This window comes from Eptatretus burgeri, chromosome 8 (genome assembly GCF_056783735.1).
Source record: "Eptatretus burgeri isolate ZD-2024b chromosome 8, Ebu_testis_v1, whole genome shotgun sequence".
Taxonomy (NCBI): domain Eukaryota; kingdom Metazoa; phylum Chordata; class Myxini; order Myxiniformes; family Myxinidae; genus Eptatretus; species Eptatretus burgeri.
This window is the reverse complement of record NC_140968.1, coordinates 13,315,495-13,334,043: the sequence shown is the minus strand read 5'-3', so window position 1 is coordinate 13,334,043 and position 18,549 is coordinate 13,315,495. Positions and strand designations below refer to the sequence as shown.

The window sequence follows — 18,549 nt, the reverse complement described above, 5'->3', positions numbered from 1 at the left end:
TTCGGCATAACTCAGTCAATTCTTATTCGATTTGCATGAAACCAGCATCAAACGAGATTACCTTCTCTTGTTGAAACGTTGTATTCACCGAGCTTGCGAGTGAAGACTCGCCAAAACGACGTGAGTTGATTGTTGTTTCGTCCGTAGCCCCCGAAAGTCGGTGGGGGGGGGGGGTCATGACATTATAGATATGTGGTTTGTGTCATAAGACCATTCATATGAAACCAGTTCCCCACACTCGTACCAAGAACAAAAAAAAGTAGTGGCGGCGAAGGTATGCGCTCTATGAGTGCCCGTTCTAGTTTGTTTAGTTTTTTTTTGGGGGGGGGGTGGACCATAGTTGAAGCTTGTGGAAGTGCTCGCACACTGGATCAGGACTTTACTGACAAAAACAGGATGCAAAACATGCATGCATGCATGGAGAAGGAATCTTCAAGGAGGAAAAAGACCACCACCTTATTTATTTATTGTTGTAAATACCACCACCAATCTGGAAACCGATTCGCTCACTAATTAGAAGGGATTTGGGTGAAGTTAACGGGTGTCGAGAAAAACAAATGTCATTATTTTGGATTGGGGATGATATCAGATGGCAGTGAACAGCTTTCTTGAAGACCTGGATGGAAGAATGAGATTGAAGAGGATGTGGAAGTTGATTCCACAGGTGGAAAAAAAGAGGAACAAATGAGTTTGAGGTGAGCAGTGATCCTAGATTTAGGTCGTTTTACCAGAAGAGGGTTGATTGTGGACCTGGATGGCGACAAAGCATGGAAAGAGCATAGGGTACAACACCAGAAAGGACGCAGTAGAAGACGAAGAGACCATCAACCTGTCTTCGATGGGGAAGTGATGAGCTCAAAGATTCAGATTCAACATGGGAGATTACAATGATCTTTTGAAGGCCTTGGTTTCCACCGCTTCAAGCTGAGCAAGATGAGGAAAGGGAGCCAGCCCAAAGGGGAAAGCAGTATTTCATCAAGCTGTTGATGAAGGCCTTGTTGGTGGATAGGATTTCAGGTGTGCCAAGGAAGGACTTTGTATGATGGAGGATTCCCAGTCGGCAACTGGCTTTGGAGGTCAACCTAGAAATGTGGTTTGCCCAAGAAAGATCGTTGCTGATGGTGAGGCCCATGAGTTTGAATGACTGAACAGGACCTGTGCCAACATTTTCTCTTGTATCGTATTTTTATTATTCTCCACTCATGAAGAACTTGTATCACCATTCACCTTGATTCTTTTGTTTCTACTTCTTAGTTCTTCCCCTTCCTTCTCCAGTTTTCCTCTAAATAAACCCTGATTGAAAAATAAATTTGGTAGCTTATGCATATCCCATTTGTACAATAACGAGTGTTTTCATTTTCCACATGACATCTGATTTTACTGCTTGTTGTTTGCAATACGTGGGCATTGTATTAATACTCCTTGGTTCTTTTGAAACACGATTTGTTTGTTTTGTTTGCAGTTCCTGCTGTGATTGTGCTCGCATGTTACACAGTCATCTTCCTCAAAATGTACTCGTACAGGCAGGTTAACAGCTGGTGTCGAGAAGCGCAACGCCTCGCAACACACAAAAGGAAACCGATTCGCTCACTCTCTGGTAAGTGAACCGATTGAAATGCATGTCGTGGATTACGTCTGATCGTTGGGGATACATTTTGTGTGTTACGCATTGCATGTCACTGGTCTCCACGAAGGTGCGTGTCGGTCTGCATCTGCAGACACCTTGAACAATAGATTTTTTTTTTTTTTTTTTTTAATCAACTGAAAGCTGAAAATAGTTTATTAAATCCCATCAAAAGCGAGGTGCAGCTGTTTTGTGCATTTGTTTTATTTTTTTCCCATTTGTTAAAGGTCAAGCGTTTTTAATGTCCCCACACCTCACTTCACACAGTGGTTAGCAAAACCCCCATCAGCCTTCAATTGATAAAATCCATTTTTTTTTAAATATGATTATAGTTTGATGTTGAGCGGGCATACTTGTTTTGGAAAAAAATGATATTGATACTGGAAGAGTTTGACCATTTTAATACTAGTGGTGGTGGAATGTTCAGACCACAAATGTAATTACAAAAATTAACATTGTGGCATGGAAGGGGTGTCGGGGGGGGGGGGGGTTCCATAGATAGATTGTGTTAAGACCAGCATCAACCGTGTGATTGGGTAGGTTAGATTTACCCTTGTATTATATATCTTTATAGGTAAGTCGTCTTGTCAAATGTGCATTGAGGAGGCAGTGAGCGTCCATTATAGAGTAAGGTTGTATTGTGTAAAATCTTCTGCAAACAGGCAAGGCCAGGTAGAGGACTTGTGGCTTTTCACAGTTGGCAGAAAGAGCTTTTGAAGGAAACCATCACGGGCTGTACAGCCAGTGCATTGCAACCCATGGTGGCAAAGTCAGCTGGAGAGTGGTGGGACATTTCTTTGAGGGTTCTTCCCACAAGCTGGTGCCACCCACAGGTAGCTGGCGGCCAATGATGGGACCTGCCACGCATGAGGGTGTTTCCCGATGTGTTGCATGTCGCAGCCGTTGAGCTTTGGACCAAGAGGCAACATCGTGCTCCGTCTCTGTCTCTCTGGCTCTCTGGCTCTCTGTCTCCTTCGTCGTCTGGACCAGAATGACTACTTTGGAGAGATACGGATGCCACCCACCACAATCCCTCGCTTCTTGACAGCATCACCTCCACCCCATGCATGAAGCAAAAAGCATTATTAAAGAGCAGGTTCCGGGTCACCAAATATGTTCTGAAAATTTATCAATATGATTATATGTGCATTAAATAGTTCAATGCAAACTATTGTGGTTGCCTCACTATTGGGAAAATTAATGAAATTTAACTCCAAAGTTGTTATTTCTCGAGGCTGTTGGAAAAAAAAAAAACAGCAGCGTGCCATATATGGATGGTGACGTCATGTTCTCCAAAACAAAGCGGAAGCTCACTCTTTCATTGAAGAAGTGTCCAGTTGAGCGGGCCGTTCTTTCGCTTTTTTTTTGAGCTTGCAACTGTCTATATTATCCTTTTTTATTTTGAATTATTGTAGAACTAAGATAATTGGATATTTGTACATCATGCCTCGTACGTGTGTCGTCATGTTTTGTGAAAATGGCTGGAAAACGGGTAATCGCTCCCACCGATTCCCGAAGGAATCAAACATTCGCTGGCAGTGGATAAGATTTGTACAAACAAAACGGGCGAATTTTCCCTGCCTTTTAAACAATATCTTTGTGGAAAAAGCGCTGCGGCCTAACATCTAGTCAAGGCGCCCGCGGCCATACGCGCCAGGTGCCCTCAACTTGAAACATTCATAACTCGACGAATAAAAGCTCAAATTTTACCAAACTTACCTTATTTTTGCGAGCTCACGTTCCCTGTTTGTGGGTGAACAATCCAACGCTTGGAGAATTCTGCTTCGCAATGATAGAAAGAGCCGACATCGAAGGATCAAAAAGCGACGTCGCTATTGAGGTTTGGCCGCCACAAGCCAGTTATCCCTGTGGTAACTTTTCTGACACCTCTTGCTTAAAACCCAAAAAGTCAAAAGGATCACGAGGCCACGCTTTCACGGTCTGTATTCGTACTTAAAATCAAGATCAAGCGAGCTTTCGCCCTTCTGCACCACGGGAGGTGTCCGTCCTCCCTGAGCTGGCAGTCAGTCCTGCCACTTGTACACGAAATAGGCCGTTTCCTTGCACTTGCAAGTGGCTCGAATTTATATGGCTCAGGGCCAGAAACTCCAAAGTATAAATTCCCATCATCCTCCGACCTGTCCTCGGCAATATCGGAATGAAAACGCTCAATTTCATCGCCACTGAAATCACTCTCTGATTCGCATCTCGCCATTCTTCACGCGCTGTTTCCGAATGTTCACGAAGTTTTCGGATAACGTGACGTCATAGCATCTTAGGTAACTTCTGGAATGTTTTTCGATCACTGACAAAAGTTTTGACTTAAAAGTTAATTTTAGCATATTTTGAGTTTCAAATGTAAGAAAATAATTGCCCAACAATTATTATTAATGTGCTTACAACCTTCGTATCGTGCGAAGTCATCAGTGACCCAAAACCTGCTCTTTAAGCAACTGGTTCACTTTGTCTGTCTGTCTGCAGACTTCAGTCTATGATTGAGGAAGTGCGTAATTGCAATTGAATTATATATATATATATATATATATATATATATATATATATATATATATATATATATATATATATATATATATATATATATATATATATATATATACACACACAATTGAAACACTGTAGAACACTTATCGGAACATGAAAATGCAGTTTAGCAGTACTTTGGCTCTGAATTTGGTAAATTGTACAGAATCTCGATCGCACATGAGCACAGATTGACAGTGTTTTTTTTTTTTTTTAATAACTCTGTCTGCCTATCTGGCAGTCAAACAAAATTGAAAATCATTTGAAACAGGAAACTTAGTTTTTATAGTGCTGCAGAATGGTGCCACATAACAGACCAATTGTGCATTTTGGGTGAAAAGCACGAAAATTGGCACAGATATAGCTTTTAATGTGCTGAACATTTCTAGATATGGGACCATTTCAGTTTCTTTCCAAGATGGCCGCCACTGAGTAAAAAAACTGCTTTCGGACTTGTTTATAATATTTTTCATCCTCTTTAACTGTGATATTGCATAGTTAGTTTCTATACTGATGTTTGCATATTTCTACAATGCAACAATTTTTAAAATGTCACAAAAATCCAAGATGGCCACCATGCTGAAGCAGTTGAGGAGATCTACCTCTCCGAAAAGGAGGTAAAAAGGGTCCTTTTTGCTGAATAACATCCACGCTACTTGATATATTCTTTCCATGCTTTGAGTCGCATATTGCCTCACATACTTAAACCAAATTGTTGCCTCATTTGCATAATAAAAGGGGAATGCAAACTCTCCCTTCGTATAATAAAGCACATTAGTTCTGCAGTTGGCAAAACATTCTTATGACGTGTAACTTTCATCTACGCAATGCGTCTTTAAGTTTTGGAATATTATCATGTGTAAATACAAAGTAATTGGACAAAAATTTCCGTTTTTACCTCCATTTCTTGAGAGGTGGATCTCCCAAACTGTTAAGTGGATAACTGTAAAAGCTAATGTATCCTTAATGAAGTCAGGTTTTCTTAAAATTATAATTATTTTATTACTATCGCATGTAGGCATGGGCTTTACTATGATTTGTTTTTCTAAGAGAAACGTCTATCAATATGGTGCACATTCATCTTGTTATAATAGATCGAAGTCATCGCATCACAACAAGATTCAGCAATGGTTTTTTAAGCAGTACATTATTAGTTGTATATAGAAACAGCAATCTACCTCGAGGCACAAAATGATGCTTAATGATGCTTAATATTGCTTAATCATGTTATTGATGCTCACATTCTCTGTGACACTTGCAATATGTTGTACATGCCATCTCTGCCTTCACACACTTGCACTGGCGCAGGCATCCTCTTTCCACTTTGCAGCCGCACTTAAGAAGTTCTTTGCACGATTTGGATGCTTCAGGCAGGGTTGTCCACAGAGGTTCCCACAACTGTGAGGCCCCTTTAAACCATCCCCAGTCAGCAGGATCTGGTAACTCTGGATCTCGCAGTAATGCCTGCCCCCAGCAATGCCCTGCCTGATATGCTGCCCGCTTTGTGTGTTGACACAGTGCAGCTGAAGTAGGTGGAATGAACTCAATGGATCTCCCCTTTTGAGTAAATAACTCTCTTCGGGCATCGTCAACACTGTTACAACAGCTTGTCCGGTCATACATGACGACAACAAACCGTTCAATTGTTTGCATTTGTTCTTTCAATTTCTCGTCTGAAGGAGGTACTCTACCAAGAGTCGGAAAAGGCTTCCACCACATCTGTGAAAACCTTCATTGTGTTCCATGCTGTTTTCTTTCCTCGGTTCAGAAAGAATGACGTCTGATCACAACCGGTGAAGGCATGGAACATTAGCAGAGACAAAGATTTATCTGGACCTAGGGTATGGGCAATGGTGTTTGCTGGTATGTGTCTGCAATTCTTTCCTGTGCCAAATAATACCCATATTTCACTCAGGTTCGTTTGGTTGAACAATGCTATTGCCAAGACAAGCACGTCAGTGTCCACAGTACGCAACATGACTTTCTGGTATCCATTCGCAGCAGCGTCTGCTGCATGGAGTAGTAGCCTAGTGTCGGCTTCTTGGTGTGCACATGGAGAAAGGCGACTGATGTCTTCTCTTGGGGAATTCGAGACTGTTAGTATCGCCTGGGTATCGGTGGCATTGCTTGATTGCTGCACCATGTTTGATCCACCCATTATCATCCCAACGAGGGTCGTCAGAGACTTAGAAACTGATCGGTGCTGACACTCCTTGGAGAATTTCCCCATAAATACAGACTTTTCAAGCTTCAGAATGTCCTTACGAATGATTTCAGCTGCCTTTGCCAACACGAAAGCCTCCTCGTCAAAGTCACTTTCAAATGCCCTCTTTAGTGCCAGTCCGATGTCATTCTGAAAAGCAAGAAGAACGTTCCTGCCTTGCTTGTGGGCTTGTAAGTCTGGTATGTTGGCTAATATTCGTTCTTTCAGTCTGGTCGAATGTTCTCGAGTAGATGTGTCTGCTCCCAGGTCATTTAGTCTTGAAGTGTACATCTGATTTAAATCTGCTAGTTTGAACACCGGTGCTACGTCATTCTCCATGCTTTCTGCACGACGGTCTTCAATAGACGAAAGCAGCTCCGCCAGGACGATGGCGCTGCAGTTGTTTATCAGAAGAACTTTCTCCACTGTCAGAGCAATTCACTGACTCTGCTTTCTTGTAGAGTGTTTTTAAGCAATCGCTGTGGTCCATTGCATCTAGGGACATCATATCTCCAGCGCTCAATTTGGCAACTAACATATTGTTGTGGTTACCAAATTCGCAAACCACCATTCAGGTCCCTTAGGTGAGGTATCTCGGCAAGTATATGTGTAGTTAGGCCCAAACCCGTTGTCTAGTGGGAATACATGTCATTTATGCGAGCTGCGACTCTTCAGGATAGCCGTTTTTCTTTTACTATCTTTATTTTGGACCAACCGCCATGATTACCACCACAACCACAACATCAACCACCAACCACAACGCCGCTTCACCACAACCGCCACGACCTTCACGTCACACTTCGCAACCGTAGCATCGCCACCGTTCTTGCCCCGCTGTGGGTACCGGTGTTGGACTCGTGCAGGGCGCACGTTGAACAGCGTGTACAAAATCACGGATTTTGTGCTTCAAAAAACGGATCAAAAACGACACACGCCCACTTTTTGCCGTCCAATCGGTGAGCGAGGGGCGATTTGGCCCCGCCTCCAGGACGATCGATATATGCAAATTTGTGGATCAAAAAGCCTTCACGCCCACTTTTTCTCGGGCCAATGGGGAGCGAGGTGAAAGGTCAAAGGGAGGGGGTCAAAGGCGAAGCTACGGGGGGATAAAAGGACCGTGTTCGTCAGTCAGAGCGGTGTGGAAGTCTGGAGCCCGAAGCCTGCAGTAGCTGGAGAAGCTGAAGAGAGTCGAACGAGGAGAGCCCAAAGAAGAGTCCAGGGTGGAGAGTCCAGAGGCGGAGAGGCGGCAGCGGCGAAGGCAGACGAGGGGGTGCTCGCGACGGTGCCGGGAGCTGCACGCCCGAGGAAGGCCGGCAGCGCGACCTGGCCGAGGTGGAGACGCACACCAGGGATAATAACGATCCTCTATACCCCGAGCATCAGCAACCCCCTCCTGTTTCCCCCCGCGCTGAGATAGTGCGACCAAGGGGGCCCCTTACCCACCCCCTGCCAGACACTGTCCGTGAGGCCCGCGGAGTGAGGCGCCATCGCCGCTCCGCGTCTCATCACCAGACGGGTAGGCGCGACCCGGTCTCGGCCTCAGGCCCGCCTCATCCTTGAGGGTATTCTTTTCCTTGGTTTTGGGTATGTGTTGTCGGCGCCGTCTGTGAAGTAGAATTGTATAAGTGTTGCCGTGTGCTCAGTAGTCGGTATTAGCTCTGCATTGTTTTTCGCTTTTATATTTGCTTTTTGTGTAAATGGAATTGTGTTTTTTCTGTGTGCTTTTGGTGGAATTGAATATGTGTGCTTTCCGTTCGTCGCGAATAAATGTGCTTTATTGTTGAACTGTTTCCCGCTTCGCTTCGTCATTTCTCCCATTGAACCCTCATCTTGCTTCACGTAAAGGGTTGGTAGTGGGCTGAATACGCCCGATAATTAATCGAACCGTCGAGGTCGACGATAACACCGCTCGGTTATTCTGATAGTACGGAACGGGTCGCTTAAGTGGCCCGTGTCCGAAGTCGACCTGCGGCGAGGTGCGATCGCCCGGTCTACCCTCCACGTGGGTACTTAGGTAGGTCGAATTTGGCGAGCAACCCTATCCCACGCGGGGGCTGATTGGCTCGATCGCGGTGAGACCGAAAGGTCCACCCGTGACTGGTTCCCGGCGTTAGTCCGAGAGGGTCACGACTGGATTGTCCGTCCGGTGGGCGACGTGCCGCGATTCGAGTTACGTGGCCGTCCGCACGCCGGCGGGCGCGAAAACCGCAACAATATTATGGTCTCGCACAATTTCTGCACATCGTCAAACATTTCTGTCTAGTTTCTCCGTCGATGCCTTATGGAAGTTATCTGATTTTTTTTCACCACAAAAGAAGCAAGTGTCTTGCGATGTTCTGGCTGCACCACCACTGCTGTAGCGAGTGACTTTCTTTTTTGGCGAGTCACTGTTGGTTTCACACTCGTCTCTTTTCCTGTTTTCTACCCATTGAAGTTTGGTATTGTTGTACTTATCCTTGCATTTTTTTTGTGCCATTTAGCTGCATTAGGCTTTAGAGTTGAAGCAACTCCTGTTCCATTGTCTAACCTAGATAAGTTTTTATATTAACTGGAATGCTCTGAAGCTCTTTGAATCTTATCAAATTACCTGCAAGATTATCATAAAGTATACCAATGTCCATATCGGTCCTCTTTGAATCAGCTGGGCATCGCAGTGGTTCTTTTGACTTCTCTTGACACAAAATGCATTTTGTCCAATCTATCGGCGATGATGATTCAGATGTTGAAGGAGTTTCTGGACGTTGTCCGGGGTCTAAAATCTTGAAGGATTTAGCAGCCATTGTTGGTATTTTGATTACTCCACCACCACCACCACCACCACCACCACAGCTTCTACAACTAACAGCAGCATGCACTGTGATATGGAGATACTGATCTGAAAGAACAAAATGAAGGATGAATGAATGGATGAATGCGTGCGATATACACAGATTAACTGGAAGAACTGTGTTGCCACGCAGTCGATTAAAAGATAATTTCAGCATTGACAGAGGCCTTTATCAGACCAGCTCAGTCAATCTGTGTTAACGGACCCGATCTGATGTCTGATACGACAACATGAGTTAGTTTTATTTTGTTTCAACATCTATGAATTTTATTACTTGGGTGTATTTGAAATCCTTTCGAACAAAAGTATTTGAAACTAGGATGGCACTCGGCAGAGCGCGTACCTCCACCAAGCTGAACAGTTTACGTTTTGTATCCCATTGATAAGCCGGATCTGGATCCGGATATGAACCGAAATCTAATCGGCTTGTTCTTGTCATCTACCCAACTCCTCCACCTAGTTTTGTCGTAGCTCATCCACAACTTTTTGAAATATTATGCTCAACTCATCTGCTGTATGTTGTTTTTGGCTCGATCTCTCAATGGTGAAGAATCTCTTGAAAAATTATTGCATCTAGATCTTCACCAAAATCGAATCGTTTCGTTCTTGTCACACACCAACCTGTCCACCAAATTGCGTCCGAATACATCAACCATTTTTTGAGATATCCTGCTCGCAGTCAGACAGATGAGTGAAACATAACCTTCGTTGGCAATGAGTTTGGCGGTATTGTTGAACGAAGTCCATTGTGTCTGTGTCGGTGATGTTGTCTGGAGGGTTAAATATGCCGTAGTTAATGCAAGTTTAAGAGTTGAGGTTAGTGGCAATTTTGGACTCAAAACATTGATTTATAGAGTGTATGGTGAAGCTGCTGCACATGTTCCTTACCTTGATCCTCTGTACAGCATCCTCCATGGGGAAAGTGAATGGAGAGGCAAAGCAGGTGTTGCCTGTCCGCTACCCAGACAATCTCAACTACAAAGGTAAATGCCTGCACTTGTGAAATATCTTGTCTAGCTTTGTAAATGTTTTCTTTTTAATGTTGGTTTGGGTATATGATAAACTATTCTACAATCCTTGCACATGTAGGTCCATCTGGATGGTGCATAAGAGTAGTGCAATTCTATTTGAACTGTGTTGCCAGGGTTTCATTACCGGACGGACTATAATCTGTCGGATTGGTGCTTCACAGGTGGGGTGCTTCATCAGTCAGTGCGCCGTCCGTTTTGACGGACGTTAAGGCTGGATGTCCCATCTGCTAGCATTAGCTGGCAGACGTTAAAGATCCCACAGTGTCTTTCACCAAGAGTCGGCGAGTTATCACCGGTACCCTGACCAAATTCCAAACTCCAAACTCCTGCCACCTTTGGTCAAACGTCAGGCTGGAAGATTGGGGTCAAAACCTTTCCCTGATGCACCGCATAAGGTGGATGCTTGGATATTGATTATTTCCTGTTCCTGTTTTCTTTTGGCTCAGATTTATCTTACTTCATGTTTGCACCTACGTTGTGCTACGAGCTCGACTTTCCTCGTTCCTCTCGCATCCGCAAGCGTTTCCTGTTGCGCCGGCTCTTCGAGATGGTGAGGTGGTCCTTCTCCTGTCTGTCGGAAATCTATGATCAGTTCTACTCTTCGTTATTCTTTCATGGTCACAGCATGCTTTACAAGAACATCGAGTGAAAATGAGAAAATTTACTAAGTACCAGCAAACCAAGGATCGCATCAACAAATAATATTCTTTAAGCTTTTCCCTGTTGTACTTGATGGCGTTGGTTCTCCTCCACCACGTCGGTCATGTCGCAGTTTATTTTTCTTTTTTTAATTAACTTTTAGAATTCTGTGGCAATGCAAAATTGTGCTACATCACAGACTATGCAACGCAAATTTTCATAAGCATTTGCTACCTGCCATGGAAACCCAATGCCCGTACCCACAGAAGTTGCCAAATGGTCAATTAAAAACACCAAATGGTCTATGAAATAGTAATGTAAATTGATACTCCAATTTATGTCACCCCCTTGAGTAAACAGAACGTCTTGCACTGTCTTTGGCCACAGACAGATTTCTGCAGCATCAGTGATGGGACATTTAAAAACCCAGTCCCGCATCAACACCAAGCAAAGACTGGGATGAACGACCGACCCGTGAATGCGTTCTGCCTTTCTGTATAACCATTTGGCTGCTTGTATTGGCACAGGCATCAGTTTTGTTGCCGTATCTCCGCCACCGAAGGTGGACGGAGGTTGTTTTCACCCCTGTCTGTCTGTGAGCGAGCAGGATATCTCAAAAAGTTATGGACAGATTCGGACGAAACTTGGTAGATAGGGTTGGGTGTGTAACAAGGACTAATTGATTTGATGTTTGGTGAATATTCGGACGTGAGAATTTTTTGATTTCTAAAGTGATTCTTCACCATTGAGAGATGGGGCCAAAAAAACGATAAATACCAGGATATTTCAAAAAAAAGTGTGGGCAGATTGGGACAAAACTGGGTCGATGATTGGGTCGGTGACGAGAACAAGCCAATTAGGTTTTGGTTAAGGTTCCCATGCAGATCCGTCCTATCAGTGGGATACAAAACGTAAACTAATCAGCCTTGCTTGGGAGGTATGTGCTCTACCGAGTGCCGTTCTAATTTGACGAGTGACGCATGTTCATTCACATTCACATGTGATGAGGCACAAATTCTTCAACACAGCAGCAAAGTGGCAAATTGTTAGATGGTTTCAGATGTGACTTCCTGTCAGGAGGATTGGTCGCGCTGTGTTGATTATGCCCAATCAACAAACATGTTAATGGATTGGTTTCCCCTCCCTTCTGGCCGTAGTATTGAGGTGGAATGAGGCTGTTAAATCCCAACCACACATGCTGCAAATACCTGTCTGCTGGAGGAGGCAGTGCATGATGATCTGTGTTTTTTTTCATTGGATTATGTACTGTATATAATATTGTCACTGTGGACCGCTGGGTGCATTTGAGGTGGCTGCATCTGGATAAGGGAAGCCCTTACCTGTCCACTCTTCCCCCATAATCACCTATAATCCCCCTCCCCCCAGTATTGCTTGTTTAATGGGTGATAACATTTAGTAATGAGGTAGGCGATAGTCCAAGGAAAGTAAATAGATTAAGTACATTGTACTTTGGAGTTTATTTATGTTGTTTTATTTGAGCTCAACCCCTTCCTTTTTTTGCTTTTATTTTGAATGAATGCGTTTTAGTTGGTTTGCCGTTTATCTTCACATTAGCAATCCCGGTGATGAAAAGGATGAGGATAAAGATCGCCTCTTAATTGCTCAGTTATCTTCATTAGGCGAGATATATAGTTGCTTCGATTTTGGGTTTCTTGATATTTTAGTAGTTCCAGTGACTCCATGAACTGCGTATGGGTGGGAGAGGGGTTGATCGGGGTAGACAAGATCATGGGTCGGGATGGAAGACTGAGATGTTGGACTGCTGGTCTTGAAGCCTTGAAGATGGTGAAAACCATCAGGTTTTTTTTTTGTTGTTGTTGTTGTTGTTGAGTTGGACAGTTCTCCATGCCAACAGCAGGTTGGCAACCGCTACATCCGTTAGTGTACTTAAGAATGAGAAAACCGATCTGAGCCTGAGAGTTAATCCAAGAAAATCATAACTTTCTCACCATGTCTCCTTATAAGGAGCATCAAGCCAAGGGACCATGTTTTCTCTGACTAACTATCAGGCTTTTGAATTCCTCAACCTCATCATCAGTACTGTCTCTGGCAGACGACATTGCCAGCTGGTTTCCAAAGCCAGCCGCAGACTCAAGATTATCTGCTTTGTCCAGCCCTTTCCTTGTACCACTGTACATCGCGTGGAAAGCATTTGGATGTGATAGTCAGGTCAGGTATGGGAGCATGCGCCTGAGCAACGCGTCGCTGCATCCACTTTCTGCTGGTACTCCAGGGGCCTCCGTTTGGCCATCCCCCAGGCAGATGCCTGGCCCATCCCCATCTCCTTGAGATGCCGATCGATCTGCTACAACCAAGAGGCACATGGTCGGCCCATTGGCCTCCTCCACTCACGAGACTCCCTCGCTGAGAGAATCTGGTGAGCAGGATCAGCGTCAGGAAAATGAGCCACATGTCCATACAGCCACAGCTGACGCTCAAGGACTATGCAGGTAACAAATCTCAGTTGAGTCTTTCTCGGCAACCGCTCGTTGGACACACAGTCTGACCAGCGATAGCCAAGGATTCTCCGAAGAGACCTGGTACCAAACAAATTAAGTCTCCGTCTCAGATCCCTGATCAGAGTCCAAGTCTCACGTCCGTAGAGAAAGATTGGAAGCACCAAGGACTTGAGGATTCGGACTTTCGTTGTCCTACACAGGAACCAACAGCACTACACCCCATGATAGAGTGAATCCATAACTCCCCAGGCCTGACCCAGACGTCTATTGGCCTCTGGCTTACAGCCAGTATAGACATGAATATCACTAACAAGGTAAGTTATTCTCTCCGTGACCTCAACATCCTCACCACAAACGGGCATAGGCAAGATAGCAGCATCCAAGATATCATTGAATGGCTGTATCTGATTTTTGACCGAGGAAACCCATAATCCCAGTGGCTCTGACTCTTCATTCAGCACCTCGGGGGGCGGGGGGGGGGGGGGTGGGGATTGTTGCAGTCCTGGTGATCACCCTTCCCTTTCCAGAGAGGGACAACAAGGCCCATCTTCTAGTCAGTTGGGATGATGCATGTATTCCAGGCCAAGCACAGAGCTGCATGCAACAGCATGAGTACAGCATTCCCACCAGCCTTGAGAAGTTCAGCATTGATGTCACAGATCCCAGGAGCTTTACCCCAATTCAACCGGTTCACCACAGCCTGTTTTTCCACAAACAAAGGTGGATCACAGTTGATTGGAGGGTCAATAATAGGGATTATCACACCCTTGACATTGAACTCAACAGCTGGTGGATCAGCCTGGCACAGCCGCTCAAAGTAACTGGCCCAGCAGGCCTTCACTTCAGACTCCTCTGTCAAGAGCCCACCACTGCAGTACACTGTAAGAGCTCCAACTGCAGTACACCGAGGGACAGGCTTTGAGGAACGCAATGTGCGAATGCCCTTGTAAGCAGGATGAGAATCACTTGACCACAGATGATGCTCTCTCCCCTCACAGATTCCTCACACATAGGCCTCCTTGTCCACCCTCAGCACGCACAGTTTTATGCCTGAACTCCCTGAACAGCTCAACTCTGCCTTGAAGCCTGGCCCTGCGACTGGTCGATGGTATCCAGTGTCCCTTGAGACAAAATTCTTCTTTGCCCTATGGTGAGTTCCAAGACATCCACCGACAACAGTAAGGATGGTGGTGTTGAAGGCACTCCAACTCTTCAGGATTCCCCAACGCACCCAAATTCCTCCTGTTTTCAAACTCCTCAGTTACCCTCTCATCCTTGAGCTTGCCAACATCCAGCCTATTACAGTAGATTATTATTCTGTTTTTTTCTAGCAGAGTACCTGCCTTACGGGCGATCTTGTTCTGATCGTGCAACACGTCCTTCAGACACATCCCTCTATTTTGGCGGTGAATAGGCAACAGACCCCTTCCTTGATGGCTCACGAAAATAAATAACCCGGGTTGCGAAAATGAAGCAAAAAAACGCTTACTGCTGATGCACATATTGTTGCGAATTTGGAAACTTGCTGCACTCAACATTCAGTAGTCCCTATAGAACAGTTATATCGGTAAGTATGTGTTTTATAGATAGCTTCCTTTCCCTTGTCTAATGGGTAAATAAATGTTTGTACGCTGTGAGTTACTTTTGATAGTTAGGATTTCCTTTTATTGGAAAATACAACGTGCAACGACAGCAACGCTTTACTACAGTTCTGCAGAGAACAACGACAACCCTCTGCCCCGGGATTCTCCCAGTGGGGGATGGGTCGAGCCGCGCCGGAGCGCATAAAAGGGGAGTCCATCAAACGGGACAGGAGTCTGTCTGGCTGGTCTTGGTCGACGTTGTCGTCTTCGTCGTCCTCACGATAGAGAGCCTGAGGAGCCGCAGGAGCTGGGGAGAAGCTGGTCTTGGTAGTCGTCATCGTCTTTGTCCTCCTCATCACAATCGAGAGCTCGAGCGACGCCAGTCCCCACAAGAACCGCAAGGGTCGCTCGCCGGTGTCCGGGTTCGGCTCGCCTCTCGCCAGACCGAGTCAGCTTGGAGACCACTCGAGGTGGACAGGTCCAAGACAGACCCTGGTCTTCAGCCCGACTGTTCTCCGGGCTGGAGGTCCAAATAAAGACCATTGGTCCGATTCTTTGGGTGTGTGTGTCCGTGGGCCCGTCTGCTAAGTAAATTGTATAAGTGCTTTTTGCCTGTATATACATGCATTTATTAATATTCGGTTTAGCTCTGCCCTTATGTGCTCCCCTTATCCCCCCCCCATTATAAATAAACACCCCCATTTGTTCAACGTTTCAACTCGTTCGTGTCTATTCCTTCATTGGCTTTGCGTGCTGCGTGTTGGAAAGTTAGCCAGGCCGTTGCCGTTGTAACGGGATATTTGGGACCGACGGATGTCGGCGATCGAATCTCACACGGAACGAGTACGCTAAGCGGCTCGTTCCGTACGGGAGCCGTCGAGGGTGAATTTCCCCGGTAGGTTGGACCACGTGAGTATTTAGGGGAAATTGAAATTGGCAATCGAGCCTACCCCACGTGGTCTGTCTATTGGCGAACTTCGGTCCAAAAAGGGACCCGTACTTTTCCGGAGTTTTCCGAAGAAGTACGATCTGAATTCCGGTCGATCGGTCGAGCCGACTCTGCAGCTCCATCTAGCGGTCGTGCTCGCGGCCGACGCCCGGCCCCACAACATTCATATATCATACGTCATGGTCATATCGGTCAGATAATTCCAATTGCACCCACCCTCTCCCCCAAAGGAAGAAAATGCCCAGATGAGTGAAAAACACAAAAAATTCAAGACTTTATGGAATCAAACCAAAGACGTATACCTTCAGGATGCCCTCACGAATCCTTGAAAGTTTCTTTTCTTCCGAGGTCAAATCCTCTTGGAGGCATAAATTATTTATTTATATATTTATGCATATATATATATATATATATATATATATGTATATATATATGTATATATATATATATATATATATATATATATTGTGTTTTCTTTGATATAAGAATGTCTGGTTCGATCACATGAACTGATTTTTTTTTTTTTTTTTTTTTTTTTTTTTTTTTTTGCCAAAAAAGACTTTTCTTTCCACTGGTGGACTTTTGTAGTCAATTAATTTCTGATATATTCGAGAAAGTATTACAAGTTCTTTGCTTGCACTGTTGCCACGTCCAAATGTTTGGCCATGTGCATGGCTTGTGCTGGCTGCTGTCGGTAATTCAACGTAGTCATCACCCTAACCATTGACTATTCTTCCAATTTCCAACCCCGTGTGTGCAGGTGTTTCTCATGCAGCTAATAATTGGACTAACACAGCAGGTAAGGCGGCTCGTGTCAAAAGTTGATATTTGTGACATTTGGCTGCTTTTGTGACGCATCCTGCTTCGCTGATCTCATTTCAATGCAACTGTAGCTGCTGCACACCAACTCTATGTGCCTTGCAAGATTGTTTTGCCAAATTTAGCATTTCTAGATCTGATGCCATTCAAATACATGCCATAAGGTCACCTCCCTGAATTGAGAAAAATAGAAGTTTATTTGTATTTATTTCCAAAAAATGAGTCATCATTAACGCTGATGAAATTATGCTTCTAACATTTATTCAAAGTGAACAAATATCCTGAGAGGTTTACAGGACCTTTTATTAAGCCAAAACCAAAAAAAGGTTGAGTTTAAGGCAAAAACCGGACTTTGTTTCCTTTGGAAGGTAATCTGCGTTTAATTCTTTGGTGTGATGTATTATGGGTTGACATTTCAATGGCCGAGCATACCCTTTGGATTTAATAAGTTTAAATTTTTTGTACCGGCCGGCACTTCAGTAACATTTTAATGTTTTATGTAAAATGCAGAGTGTGCGACGTTTTTGTGTTACCTGTCGTTCGATGGTGGTTCCATAACCTTTTTTGTTTTCCAAATCCACAAATGTTGCCTGCAAGGATTTCCTCCTTCATGTTTTCATGTTATTTTTTTTTGTTTGCTTGTTTTTTCTCTCTTCCAGTGGATGGTTCCTACGATCAGAAATTCAATGCAACCACTTATGGTATGTACAATTAGGGTCTTGTCTGGTGAATGGGAACATAGGATGAATGTTCCCTTACTGATAATCTTGTGAAATACCTATCTGTATTTGGTGATCGTCCATTATTATAATGAAATCAAAATGTAATTTCAGGTTTCTGTTTTTTATTTTATTTTATTTTATTTGTTCAGTTTCATTATAGAATGGATGGGAGTTCTTTGCTGGTCTCAGGGAGCATTCTATTCAAAGTTTATGTCTCGGTTTTGTCCGTCTATTTGCATGTTTGTCTGTCTTTATTAGAAGGTTTAGTTCGCTGGTTGTGCCAGAACTCCAGTAAACGCACCTTATTTGGTAGAAAGCCCTTTTGGAGCACTTCTGTTGATGATCCAGTCTGTCCTTAAGATGTGTCCACGTGTTTTTTTTTTCAGATGATGGATCTCTCTCGAGTGATGGAGCGCATGCTGAAGTTAGCAGTGAGTATCCTAAGTCTCCAATATGCTTCAATATTTTCACCTTTTGGATTATTTATTTCTTTATGTGTTTATTTCTTTATTTCTTTCTTTATCAATTTTGTTTTCTTCTTTTTTTTTCCATCCTAATTACCTCTGCCACCAAAGGTGGATGGAGGTTGTTTTCACCCCTGTCTGTCTGTTTGTTTGTTTGTGAACAAGATATCTCAAAAAGTTGGACGGATTCAGACAAATTTTGATGGCGAGCTTGGATAAGTGACACGGACAAAATTATTCTATTCTGATGATGATCCGGATTTGGATCCGAGAATTTTTAAAAGGACTTTTCACGATTCGGAGATTGGGCCAAAAACGACATATAGCAGAATATCTCAAAAAGTTGTGGACAGATTTGGATGAAACTTGGTGCGCAGGTTGGAGGTCTAACGAGGAAGAATTGATTCGATATTGAAAATCCGAATCTGGATCGGAGAATGTTTTTATTTTTTTTTTAAACCATTGAGTGGTTGGGCGAAAATGATACATAGCACAATATCTCAAAAGGTAATGGATGGATTCGGACAAAACTTGTTGGATGATTTAGTTTTAGGTGACAAGAAAAATCCGATTAAATTTTAGTTCGGGTCTAAATCCAGATCCGGCCTTTCGGTGGAATACAAAACGTAAACTAATCAGCCTGGCAGAGGTATGCGCTCTACCGAGT

The 18,549-nt window shown here is 44.1% G+C and overlaps 1 protein-coding gene across 2 annotated transcripts in view; it reads left to right on the top strand.

The window, feature by feature from the left end:
• DGAT1 (diacylglycerol O-acyltransferase 1) overlaps nt 1-18,549 on the top strand; it is a 77,572-nt gene that overhangs the window by 33,986 nt on the left and 25,037 nt on the right. For both annotated transcript variants that reach the window (XM_085890946.1, XM_085890945.1), the window contains 6 exons: nt 1,463-1,597; nt 10,101-10,178; nt 10,673-10,776; nt 16,638-16,676; nt 17,356-17,397; nt 17,805-17,849. In XM_085890946.1, coding sequence (XP_085747072.1) covers nt 1,463-1,597; nt 10,101-10,178; nt 10,673-10,776; nt 16,638-16,676; nt 17,356-17,397; nt 17,805-17,849 — 443 coding nt within the window. The remainder of the gene's footprint in view (nt 1-1,462; nt 1,598-10,100; nt 10,179-10,672; nt 10,777-16,637; nt 16,677-17,355; nt 17,398-17,804; nt 17,850-18,549) is intronic.